Source organism: Bombina bombina, chromosome 4 (genome assembly GCF_027579735.1).
Source record: "Bombina bombina isolate aBomBom1 chromosome 4, aBomBom1.pri, whole genome shotgun sequence".
NCBI classification, from domain to species: Eukaryota; Metazoa; Chordata; class Amphibia; order Anura; family Bombinatoridae; genus Bombina; species Bombina bombina.
In genome coordinates this window covers 294,703,555-294,715,696 of record NC_069502.1, presented here as the reverse complement: position 1 = coordinate 294,715,696, position 12,142 = coordinate 294,703,555, and the positions used below count along the sequence as shown (strand labels likewise).

Sequence of the window (12,142 nt, the reverse complement as noted above, 5' to 3'; positions counted from 1 at the left end):
AGCATACAAATGATTTCCTACCTCAAAGTGTACATCTGAGTAACAGGCACAAGGACAACAAGGACCATCGATTTTGAGAACATCCTCCTCTTTTTCATTTTGAATGGTAAATCTGGGCATGCAGAGATCCCAGTTCTGAATAACATAACCAATAGGAGTCCCTGGAGGAGCCTGTACTTCAAGCTGGAGTAAATACAGATAAATACATGTTAATGAAAAGATTTAGTGAAAATGTTTTCATTTTGGTACAATGTCTCTCACACACGCAAATGAGCTTTCTTGAACATTTTTGATCCCTCTGATTATTTGAATAATTTTAATGGTCATGTAAATAATTACAAACGTGTCAAAATACAATTTCTTGTTACAGAGTTCACGTTTCCATATGGGACGTACTTTTAGCTGTTGAAACACATTAGGAATTTGGTCTTAAAATTCAGTTCTTCTTAACCCCTCAACCCAATATGACACAAAGTACAGCTGAAAAGTTGTTTGAATATGAATAATTACAGATAATTTACTCCCAATAATTACATAATTATCATTCAGGTAGATTGCGAGTTATGCGCGCTATAGGGAATTTATTGAACGCAACAAAAGTTTTGTTATTTTATCCTCTATAGCGCAGCCATTACAAGTTTTGAAACAGCCGGCTTGTGCGTGCGATAAGGTGGTTTTAAGCACCATACCGCACAAAATACAAGCATTGTTTTAACGTGCTCGTGCACGCTTTCCCCATAGACATCAATGGGGAGAGAGTGTCATAAAAAAACACCTGCGATTGCGGATTGAAAAGCTCCATAACGCAGCTCCATTGATGTCTATGGTGAAAAAAAAAAAAGTTACGTTTAAACCTAACACCCTAACATAAACCCTAAGCCTAAACACCCCTAATCTGCTGCCCCTGACATTGCCGACATCTAAATAAATCTATGAATCCCTAATCTGCCGCTCCCGATATCCCTGCCACCTAAATAAATCTATTGACCCCTAATCTGCCGCTCCTGATATTGCAGTCACTATACTAAAGTTATTAACCCCTATTCCCCTGCACCCCAACATCGCCCACACTATATTAAATCTATTAACCTCTATTCCACCGCTCCCCGACATTGCTGCCACTATATAAAGTTATTAACCCCTAAACCTCTGGACTCCCACATCACTACCACTAAATAAACCTATTAACTCCTAAACCTCCAGCCCCCCACATCGCAACAACCTAAATTAAGCAATTAACCCCAAAACCTTACCCTAAACCTAACGTAACCCTAACCCTAACACCCCCTAACTTTAACATAATTAAAATAGACCTAAATTAAACTTACAATTATTAACTAAATAATTCCTATTTAAAACTAAATACATACTTACCTGTGAAATAAAACCTAAGCTAGCTACAATATAACTAATAGTTATATTGTAGCTAGCTTAGGTTTTATTTTTATTTGACAGGTAAGTGTGTATTTATTTTAGCTAGGTAGACTAGTTAGTAAATAGTTATTAACTATTTACTAACTACCTAGTTAAAATAAATACAAACTTACCTGTCAAATAAAACCTAAGCTGCCTTACACTAACACCTAACATTACAAAAAATAAAAAAACTACCATTACAAAAAATACCAAACAAATGATCCAAAACAATAAAAAATATTCCTATTCTAATACCCTTTAAAAAAAAAAAAAAAAAAAAAACTTAATCTATAATAAACTACCAAGGACCCTTAAAAGGGCATTGCCCTAAAGATATCAGCTCTTTAACTACAAAAGAAAAACAAACACCCCCTAGCAGTATACAAACCCCCACCCTGAAAACCCACAAAATAAAAATAAAGTAAATCCTAATCTACCCATTGCCCTGAAAAAGGCATTTGTATGGGAATTGCCCTTAAAAAGGGCATTCAGCTCTTTTGCTGCCCATTAAAAATAAAAAAATGGCTATTCTAAAAAGAAAAACCCACCCCAAAACAAAAAAAAACATTACACAAAATAACAAACAAATTATCCAAAATAATAACAATTATTCCTATTCTAATACCCATTTAAAAAAAAACCCACCCCAAAATAAAAAACCTAATCTATAATAAACTACCATTAGCCCTTAAAAACCCTTTTGTAGGGCATTGCCCTAAGTTAAACAGATCTTTTACCTGAAAAAAAATACAAAGACCCACTAACATTATAAATCTCCACCCCCCAAACCCACAAAATAAAAAAATAAAAACTATCTAAAAAAACGAATCTACCCATTGCCCTGAAAAAGGCATTTGTATAGGCATTGCCCTTAAAAGGGCATTTAGCTCGTTTTCTTGCCCTGAAAAGGGCATTTAGCTTTTTTAAGAAATGCCCAACCCCTAATCTAAAAAAAACCTCTTAAATTATGCTTACCTGATAATTTTCTTTCTTCAGACGGGGAGAGTCCACAGCTGCATTCATTACTTTTGGGAATTCAGAACCTGGCCACCAGGAGGAGACAAAGACACCCCAGCTAAAGGCTTAAATACCTCCCCCACTTCCCTCATCCCCCAGTCATTCTGCCAAGGGAACAAGGAACAGTAGGAGAAATATCAGGGTGAAAAAGGTGCCAGAAGAACAAAAAACTAAAATTACAGCCGCCGCAAAGGTGTCTTCAGGTGCAGCTTCAGGTTTTATTTAAAATACAGCTCAACGCGTTTCGGCTAAAAGAAGCCTTTAACAAGAGCATAAAGTTAAAACAATTCTGGAACAAATGGTTAAAAAGTTATTGGCTGATTTAAATAGCCAATAGAATTTCAGTAAATCTCATCCTATTGGCTGATTTGAACAGCCAATAGGATTTTAGCAGCCCTAATTCCTATTGGCTGATTCAAAATTTTCAGCCAATAGGAATGCAATGGTACTCCCAGTATAAAAGGGGTACCTTGCATTTCAATCCTCAGTGTGCGGTAGACGATTGCATGAAGAGGACCTCAACGTCGGATTGATGGACCTCCGCCTTGGACCTCCGTCTGGACCTCCACGCATCGACGCCTCCGCAGGGATAAAGAAGATGCCGGTCCCGCGATGGATGAAGATGGAGCTGCCTGGATGAAGATGGAGCCGACAGGATGAAGATCCTTCAAGCTGGACTTGAGCAACTGTAAAAGTTCCTTTAAAGAGAGGTTAGTGTTAGGTTTTTTTAAGGTTTTTTTTGGGTGTTTTTTTTTTTTAGATTAGGGGTTAGGCATTTCTTAAAATAGCTAAATGCCCTTTTCAGGGCAAGAGAAAGAGCTAAATGCTCTGTTAAGGGCAATGCCCATACAAATGCCCTTTTCAGGGCAATGGGTAGATTAGGTTATTTAGATAGTTTTTTTATTTTGTGGGTTGGGGGGGTTGTAATGTTAGTGGGTCTTTGTATTTTTTTTCAGGTAAAAGAGCCGTTTGGCTATTGGTAGTTTATTATAGATTAGGTTTTTTATTTTGGGGTGTTTTTTTAAAAATGGGTATTAGAATAGGAATAATTTGTATTATTTTGGATAATTTGTTTGTTTTTGTGTAATGTATTTTTGCGTTTTGGGGTGGGTTTTTCTTTTTAGAATAGCCATTTTTTATTTTTAATTGGCAGCAAAAGAGCTGAATTCCCTTTTAAGGGCAATGCCCACACAAATGCCCTTTTTAGGGCAATGGGTAGATTAGGTTTTACTTTATTTTGTGGATTTGGGGGGTGGGGGTTTGTATACTGTTAGGGGGTGTTTGTTTTTCTTTTGTAGAAAAAACATAATTTATGCTTACCTGATAAATTTATTTCTCTTGTGGTGTATCCAGTCCACGGATCATCCATTACTTGTGGGATATTCTCATTCCCAACAGGAAGTTGCAAGAGGACACCCACAGCAGAGCTGTCTATATAGCTCCTCCCCTAACTGCCATATCCAGTCATTCGACCAAAAACAAGCAGAGAAAGGAGAAACCATACAGTGCAGTGGTGACTGTAGTTTAAAGTTAAAAAATACCTGCCTTAAAATGACAGGGCGGGCCGTGGACTGGATACACCACAAGAGAAATAAATTTATCAGGTAAGCATAAATTATGTTTTTCTCTTGTAAGGTGTATCCAGTCCACGGATCATCCATTACTTGGGATACCAATACCAAAGCTAAAGTACACGGATGAAGGGAGGGACAAGGCAGGTACTTAAACGGAAGTTACCACTGCCTGTAAAACCTTTCTCCCAAAAATAGCCTCCGAAGAAGCAAAAGTATCAAATTTGTAGAATTTTGAAAAAGTATGAAGCGAAGACCAAGTCGCCGCCTTGCAAATCTGTTCAACAGAAGCCTCATTTTTAAAGGCCCATGTGGAAGACACAGCTCTAGTAGAATGAGCTGTAATCCTTTCTGGAGGCTGCTGGCCAGCAGTCTTATAGGCTAAGCGGATTATGCTTCTTAGCCAAAAAGAAAGAGAGGTTGCCGAAGCCTTTTGACCTCTCCTCTGTCCAGAGTAGACAACAAACAAAGCAGATGTTTGATGAAAATCTTTAGTAGCTTGTAAGTAAAACTTCAAAGCACGAACCACGTCCAGATTGTGTAATAGACGTTCCTTCTTTGAAGAAGGATTAGGACACAAAGATGGAACAACAATCTCTTGATTGATATTCTTATTAGATACCACCTTAGGTAAAAACCCAGGTTTGGTACGCAGGACTACCTTATCCGCATGGAAGATCAGATAAGGAGAATCACATTGTAAAGCAGATAACTCGGAGACTCTACGAGCCGAGGAAATAGCTACCAAAAACAGAACTTTCCAAGATAAAAGTTTGATATCTATGGAATGAAGAGGTTCAAACGGAACTCCTTGAAGAACCTTAAGAACCAGATTTAAGCTCCATGGCGGAGCAACAGGTTTAAACACAGGCTTGCCTGAACGTCTGGAACATCTGCCAGACGCTTGTGCAAAAGAAAAGACAGGGCAGAAATCTGTCCCTTTAAGGAAATAGCTGACAATCCTTTTTCCAAACCTTCTTGGAGAAAGGATAATATCCTGGGAATCCTGACCTTACTCCATGAGTAACCCTTGGATTCACACCAATAAAGATATTTACGCCATATCTTATGGTAAATTTTCCTGGTGACAGGCTTTCGTGCCTGTATTAAGGTATCAATGACTGACTCAGAGAAGCCACGCTTTGATAATATCAAGCGTTCAATCTCCAGGCAGTCAGTCTCAGAGAAATTAGATTTGGATGATTGAAAGGACCTTGTAGTAGAAGGTCTTGTCTTAACGGCAGAGTCCAAGGTGGAAAGGATGACATGTCCACTAGATCTGCATACCAGGTCCTGCGTGGCCACGCAGGCGCTATCAAGATCACTGATGCTCTCTCCTGCTTGATCTTGGCAATCAGACGAGGGAGCAGAGGAAACAGTGGAAACACATAAGCCAGGTTGAAAGACCAGGGCGCTGCTAGAGCATCTATCAGCGTTGCCTTGGGATCCCTGGACCTGGATCCGTAACAAGGAAGCTTGGCGTTCTGTCGAGATGCCATGAGATCCAGTTCTGGTTTGCCCCAACGATGAATCAATTGTGCAAACACCTCCGGATGGAGTTCCCACTCCCCCGGATGAAAAGTCTGACGACTTAGAAAATCCGCCTCCCAGTTCTCTACACCCGGGATATGGATAGCTGATAGGTGGCAAGAGTGAATCTCTGCCCAGCGAATTATCTTTGAGACTTCTAACATCGCTAGGGAACTCCTTGTTCCCCCTTGATGGTTGATGTAAGCCACAGTCGTGATGTTGTCCGACTGAAATCTGATGAACCTCAGAGTTGCTAACTGAGGCCAAGCCTGAAGAGCATTGAATATCGCTCTCAGTTCCAGAATATTTATTGGAAGGAGTGACTCCTCCTGAGTCCACGATCCCTAAGCCTTCAGGGAGTTCCAGACTGCACCCCAACCTAGAAGGCTGGCATCTGTCGTTACAATTGTCCAATCTGGCCTGCGAAAGGTCATACCTTTGGACAGATGGACCCGAGATAGCCACCAGAGAAGAGAATCCCTGGTCTCTTGATCCAGATTTAGTAGAGGGGACAAATCTGTGTAATCCCCATTCCACTGACTGAGCATGCAGAGTTGCAGCGGTCTGAGATGTAGGCGTGCAAACTGCACTATGTCTATTGCCGCTACCATTAAGCCGATTACTTCCATGCACTGAGCCACCGAAGGGCGAGGAATGGAATAAAGAACACGGCAGGAATTTAGAAGTTTTGATAACCTGGACTCCGTCAGGTAAATTTTCATTTCTACAGAATCTATCAGAGTCCCTAGGAAGGAAACTCTTGTGAGGGGGGATAGAGAACTCTTTTCCTCGTTCACCTTCCACCCATGCGACCTCAGAAATGCCAACACTATGTCCGTATGAGACTTGGCAATTTGGAAGTTTGACGCCTGAATCAGGATGTCGTCTAAATAAGGGGCCACTGCTATGCCCCGCGGCCTTAGGACCGCCAGAAGCGACCCCAGAACCTTCATAAAAATTCTTGGGGCTGTAGCTAACCCAAAGGGAAGAGCTACAAACTGGTAATGCCTGTCTAGGAAGGCAAACCTGAGAAACCGATGATGATTTTTGTGTATCGGAATGTGAAGATAAGCATCCTTTAAATCCACTGTAGTCATGTGATTGACCCTTCTGGTTCATAGGTAGGATGGTACGAATAGTCTCCATCTTGAATGATGGAACTCTGAGGAATTTGTTTAAGATCTTTAGATCCAAAATTGGTCTGAAGGTTCCCTCTTTTTTGGGAACCACAAACAGATTTGAGTAAAATCCCTATCCCTGTTCCTCCTTTGGAACTGGGTGGATCACTCCCATAACTAGGAGGTCTTGTACACAGTGTAAGAATGCCTCTCTCTTTATCTGGTTTGCAGATAATTGTGAAAGGTGAAATCTCCCTTTTGGGGGGGAAGCCTTGAAGTCCAGAAGATATCCCTGGGATATAATCTCCAACGCTCAGGGATCCTGGACATCTCTTGCCCACGCCTGGCCGAAGAGCGAAAGTCTGCCCCCTACTAGATCCGTTACCGGATAGGGGGCCGTTCCTTCATGCTGTGTTAGAGGCAGCAGCAGGCTTTTTGGCCTGCTTACCTTTGTTCCAGGTCTGGTTAGGTCTCCAGACCGTCTTGGACTGAGCAAAAGTTCCCTCTTGTTTTGCATTAGAGGAAGTTGATGCCGCACTTGCCTTGAAGTTTCGAAAGGCACAAAAATTAGACTGTTTGGCCCTTGATTTGGACCTATCCTGAGGAAGGGCATGACCTTTTCCTCCAGTGATATCAGCAATAATCTCCTTCAAACCAGGCCCGAATAGGGTCTGCCCCTTGAAGGTAATGTTAAGCAGCTTAGACTTTGAAGTAATGTCAGCTGACCATGATTTAAGCCATAGCGCTCTGCGCGCCTGGATAGCAAAACCAGAATTCTTAGCCGTTAGTTTAGTCAAATGAACAATGGCATCAGAAACAAAAGAATTGGCTAGCTTAAGTGCTCTAAGCTTGTCAAGTATGTCATCCAATGAAGTCGCTACCTGTAAAGCCTCTTCCAGAGACTCAAACCAGAACGCTGCAGCAGCAGTGACAGGAGCAATGCATGCAAGGGGCTGTAGGATAAAACCTTGTTGAATAAACATTTTCTTAAGGTAACCCTCTAACTGTTTATCCATTGGATCTAAGAAATCACAACTGTCCTCGACAGGGATAGTAGTACGCTTTGCTAGAGTAGAAACTGCTCCCTCCACCTTAGTAACTGTCTGCCATAAGTCCCGTGTGGTGGCGTCTATTGGAAACATTTTTCTAAAAATAGGAGGGGGAGAGAACGGCACACCTGGTCTATCCCATTCCTTAGTAATCATTTCTGTAAACCTTTTAGGTATTGGAAAAACATCAGTGCAACCCGGCACTGCATAGTATTTATCCAGTGTACACAATTTCTCTGGCACTGCAATTGTATCACAGTCATTCAGAGCAGCTAAAACCTCCCTGAGTAACACGCGGAGGTGTTCAAGCTTAAATTTAAATGTAGAGATATCAGAATCAGGTTGCATCATCTTCCCTGAGTCAGAAACATCACCCACAGAAAGAAGCTCTCCTTCTTCAGCTTCTGCATATTGTGAGGCAGTATCAGACATAGCTCTTAAAGCGTCAGTATGCTCTGTATTTCGTCTAATTCCAGAGCTATCTCGCTTTCCTCTAAATTCAGGTAGTCTGGCTAATACCGCTGACAGTGTATTATCCATGACTGCCGCCATGTCTTGTAAAGTAAACGCTATGGGCGCCCTAGATGTACTTGGTGCCATTTGAGCGTGAGTCCCTTGAGCGGGAGTCAAAGGATCTGACACGTGGGAAGAGTTAGTCGGCATAACTTCCCCCTCGTCAGATTCCTCTGGTGATTCCTCTGGTGACAGAATATGATCTTTATTGCTTAAAGTGAAATCAGTACATTTGGTACACATTCTAAGAGGGGGTTCCACCATGGCTTTTAAACATAATGAACAAGGAGTTTCCTCTATGTCAGACATGTTTGTACAGACTAGCAATGAGACTAGCAAGCTTGGAAAACACTTTAAATCAAGTTAACAAGCAAATATAAAAAACGGTACTGTGCCTTTAAGAGAAACAAATTTTGTCCGAATTTGAAAAACATTGAAAAAAGGCAGTAAATCAAACAAAATTTTTATAGTGTGTATAATAAGCTAACAGAGCATTGCACCCACTTGCAAATGGATGATTAACCCGTTAGTTCAAAAAACGGATCAAAAAAACGATATAGACGTTTTTTAACAGTCACACCAAACTGCCACAGCCTTGCTGTGGGCCTATCTTCCCCAACAAACGATTTTGGAAAGCCTAAGAGCCCTTTAGAGATGTCCTATAGCATTCAGGGGACTCCTGGAGGAAGCTGGATGTCTCAGTCTGTAAAAGTTACTACGCAAAAAAGCGCTAAATTAGGCCCCTCCCACTCATAGTAACACAGTGGAAAGCCTCAGGAAACTGTTTCTAGGCAAATTTAAGCCAGCAATGTGGAAAAAACTAGGCCCCAATAAAGTTTTATCACCTAAGTATATATAAAAATGTTTAAACATGCCAGCAAACGTTTTATATTGTAAATATAAAAGAGTATTACCTCAGAAAGTAAGCATGATACCAGTCGCTATTAAATCACTGTATTCAGGCTTACCTTACATAAATTTGGTATCAGCAGCATTTTCTAGCATTCACATCTTCTAGAAAAATCTTAACTGCACATACCTCATAGCAGGATAACCTGCACGCCATTCCCCCACTGAAGTTATCTCTCTCTTCAGTCATGTGTGAGAACAGCAATGGATCTTAGTTACAACCTGCTAAGATCATAGAAATCACACGCAGATTCTTCTATTTTTCTGCCTGGAACAAAATACTACAACTCCGGTACCATTTAAAAATAATAAACTCTTGATTGAAGCAAAATAACAGCTACATTTCACCACTTCTCTCTTACTACCTCCATGCTTGTTGAGAGTTGCAAGAGAATGACTGGATATGGCAGTTAGGGGAGGAGCTATATAGACAGCTCTGCTGTGGGTGTCCTCTTGCAACTTCCTGTTGGGAATGAGAATATCCCACAAGTAATGGATGATCCGTGGACTGGATACACCTTACAAGAGAAAGAGCTTTTAAGGGTCCTTGGTAGTTTATTATAGATTAGGGTTTTTTATTTTGGGTGTTTTTTTTTTTTAAAGGGTATTGTAATAGAAATAATTTTTATTGTTTTGGATAATTTTGTTTGTTATTTTTTGTAATGGTAGGTTTTTTTATTTTTTGTAATTTTAGGGGTTTTATTTTTTGTAATTTTAGTGTTTTTTATTTTTTTGTAATGTTAGGTGTTAGTGTAAAGCAGCTTAGGTTTTATTTCACAGGTAAGTTTGTATTTATTTTAACTAGGTAGTTAGTAAATAGTTAATAACTATTTACTAACTAGTCTACCTAGCTAAAATAAATACAAACTTACCTGTGAAATAAAAAAAAACCTAAGCCAGTTACAATATAACTATTATATGTTATATTGTAGCTAGCTTAGGTTTTATTTCACAGGTATGTGTTTAGTTTTAAATAGGTATTATATAGTTAATAACTGATACTGTAATTTAGCTCTATTTTAATTATGTTAAAGTTAGGGGGGGTGGCGTGGAGCGGCGGAATAGGGGTTTATAACTTTAGTATAGTGGTGGTAATGTCGGGGAGTGGCAGAATAGGGGTTAATAAATTTTATTAGTGGCGGCGATGTCGGGAGCGGCAGATTAGGGGTTAATAACTTAAAAACAGTGTTTGCGATGCGGGAGGGCCTCGGTTTAGGGGTTAGTTTATGGGTGTTTAGTGTACTTTGTGACACTTTAGTTATGAGTTTTATGTAACAGTTTTGTAGCGTAAAACTCATAACTACTGGTCTCAGATTGCGAAACGGATCGTGTCGGTATAGGGTGTAACGCAAGCTTTTTAGCCTCACCGCAAAACTCGTAATGGCAGCGCTATGGAAGTCCCATGAAAAAACTTAATTTTTACGAGTGCGGGACTGACGTTGCGTTACAGGCTAAAAGGCTTGCGGTACAGCTATACCGACAAGACTTGTAATGGCTGCGGTGCTGTTTTAACGCTGAAATGGCCATTTTTTCAGCATTAAAACCCGAACGCAAAACTTGTAATCTAGGTGTATGTATTTCTAATAGTATAAAACTAAATCAGTCATTTTCTGATATAACTAGAAAAATAATCTGAAAAATTACTATTCAAAAAAAACGAAACCTTTTGATTTAAATTGGGTCTTACTGATTAGTGATTTAAATCATGATTTAAATAAAATTCCCCCTGCTACAAACTGATTTTTACTTTATAGGAAATACTGACATACTTGTTGAGCTATATTAGTTATCTGCCATCAAAATATATGTTTTCATACATTGATGGAGCATTTACAATCTAAAGAATATTATTACATCATAAACCTTCTTGAATTCTAATTGGCTACGCTCTTCAGGGCAAAAAAACAAATGACTAAATAATAACGTATATAAAAGATGCAAGCAGGTAAAATGAAATTGCCTCAGTAAAGCTTGTAGAACACTCAAATAATATGCTCTATCATCACAATCTTTGCTTGAACATTTTAAAAGTAATTTTATGTACAAATAGGTATTATTGTATTCTGAGCGCATTTTAGCCTGGACCAGCTAGGCTTGTGCCTAGGGCATTAGGATTTAAAACAGGGAGCACATTTTGAAGAGTAGTTTATGGCATGAGGCTGTCTTCTCCTGTACTCTCCAAATGTTTTATTTATTAAAATGGGAGTTTGGGGACAGCCTAAGACAGCACACAAACTAAACACAGCATTGGTTAAATGATTAAACCACCATTGTTATATACTTACCTTCTGAAGGCAACATGGAAAACAGCAGGAAGAGCATCTGAGGGGTCTCTGCACTCTAATAATTTCACGGCCTGTGTTATCAATAATTACTATGGTAAACGATCTGGCAGATCCACAGAAGTTGCGATTGCAGCAATCATTTTGTTCAGCAGCAAAGTAGACTCTTTGACCCATGACGTTTTTTATTTCATATTTGTTATTTGTTTCAAATCCCGTCAAGGCTAAAATAAACATCAGCAACACAAAATATTTATGAAGACAGAATTGTGCAGTCATTTCTATTTAACAAATAATTATTTCCTTTAATAATAAGTGTGGCCACTTGGTGTCAGCATATGTGATTTTATGGTGTTTCACCTCTTTATTGTTTAGTGCTTAGTAGTTTTGTATAAGAAAATGAAATAGTGTATGCAATGCATGACATGATTAGTGGCAGATAACCTAAAATGTCACCATTCTTTTGAACCCTAAGCTGTACAGACATTAAACACTAAACAAATGCTAGATAGAATGATGCAGTCAAAGAAAAGATTAGTCTGAGAATAACAGGTAGATATATTTTTTAAAGTTTAATTTGCTGTTTAAATATTGACAAAATAAGTGCAAAGTTTTAGTGTCTATAAGACAATGGGAGCTGCTATGTTGTAACTTAGGTTACCTTTTCTGCTGTGGCTAATTACAGACAGTTATAAATAGGTCACTAGAGTGTGCAACCAATGGCTGTGTGGAATATA

The 12,142-nt window shown here is 39.4% G+C and overlaps 1 protein-coding gene across 1 annotated transcript in view; it reads right to left on the bottom strand.

The window, feature by feature from the left end:
- Positions 1-12,142, bottom strand: part of LOC128656217 (phospholipid scramblase 1) — a 78,855-nt gene that overhangs the window by 24,000 nt on the left and 42,713 nt on the right. Inside the window, exons 4-5 of the mRNA XM_053710006.1 lie at positions 11,409-11,629; positions 22-183 (exon numbers count right to left, since the gene is read on the bottom strand). Coding sequence (XP_053565981.1) covers positions 22-183; positions 11,409-11,629 — 383 coding nt within the window. The remainder of the gene's footprint in view (positions 1-21; positions 184-11,408; positions 11,630-12,142) is intronic.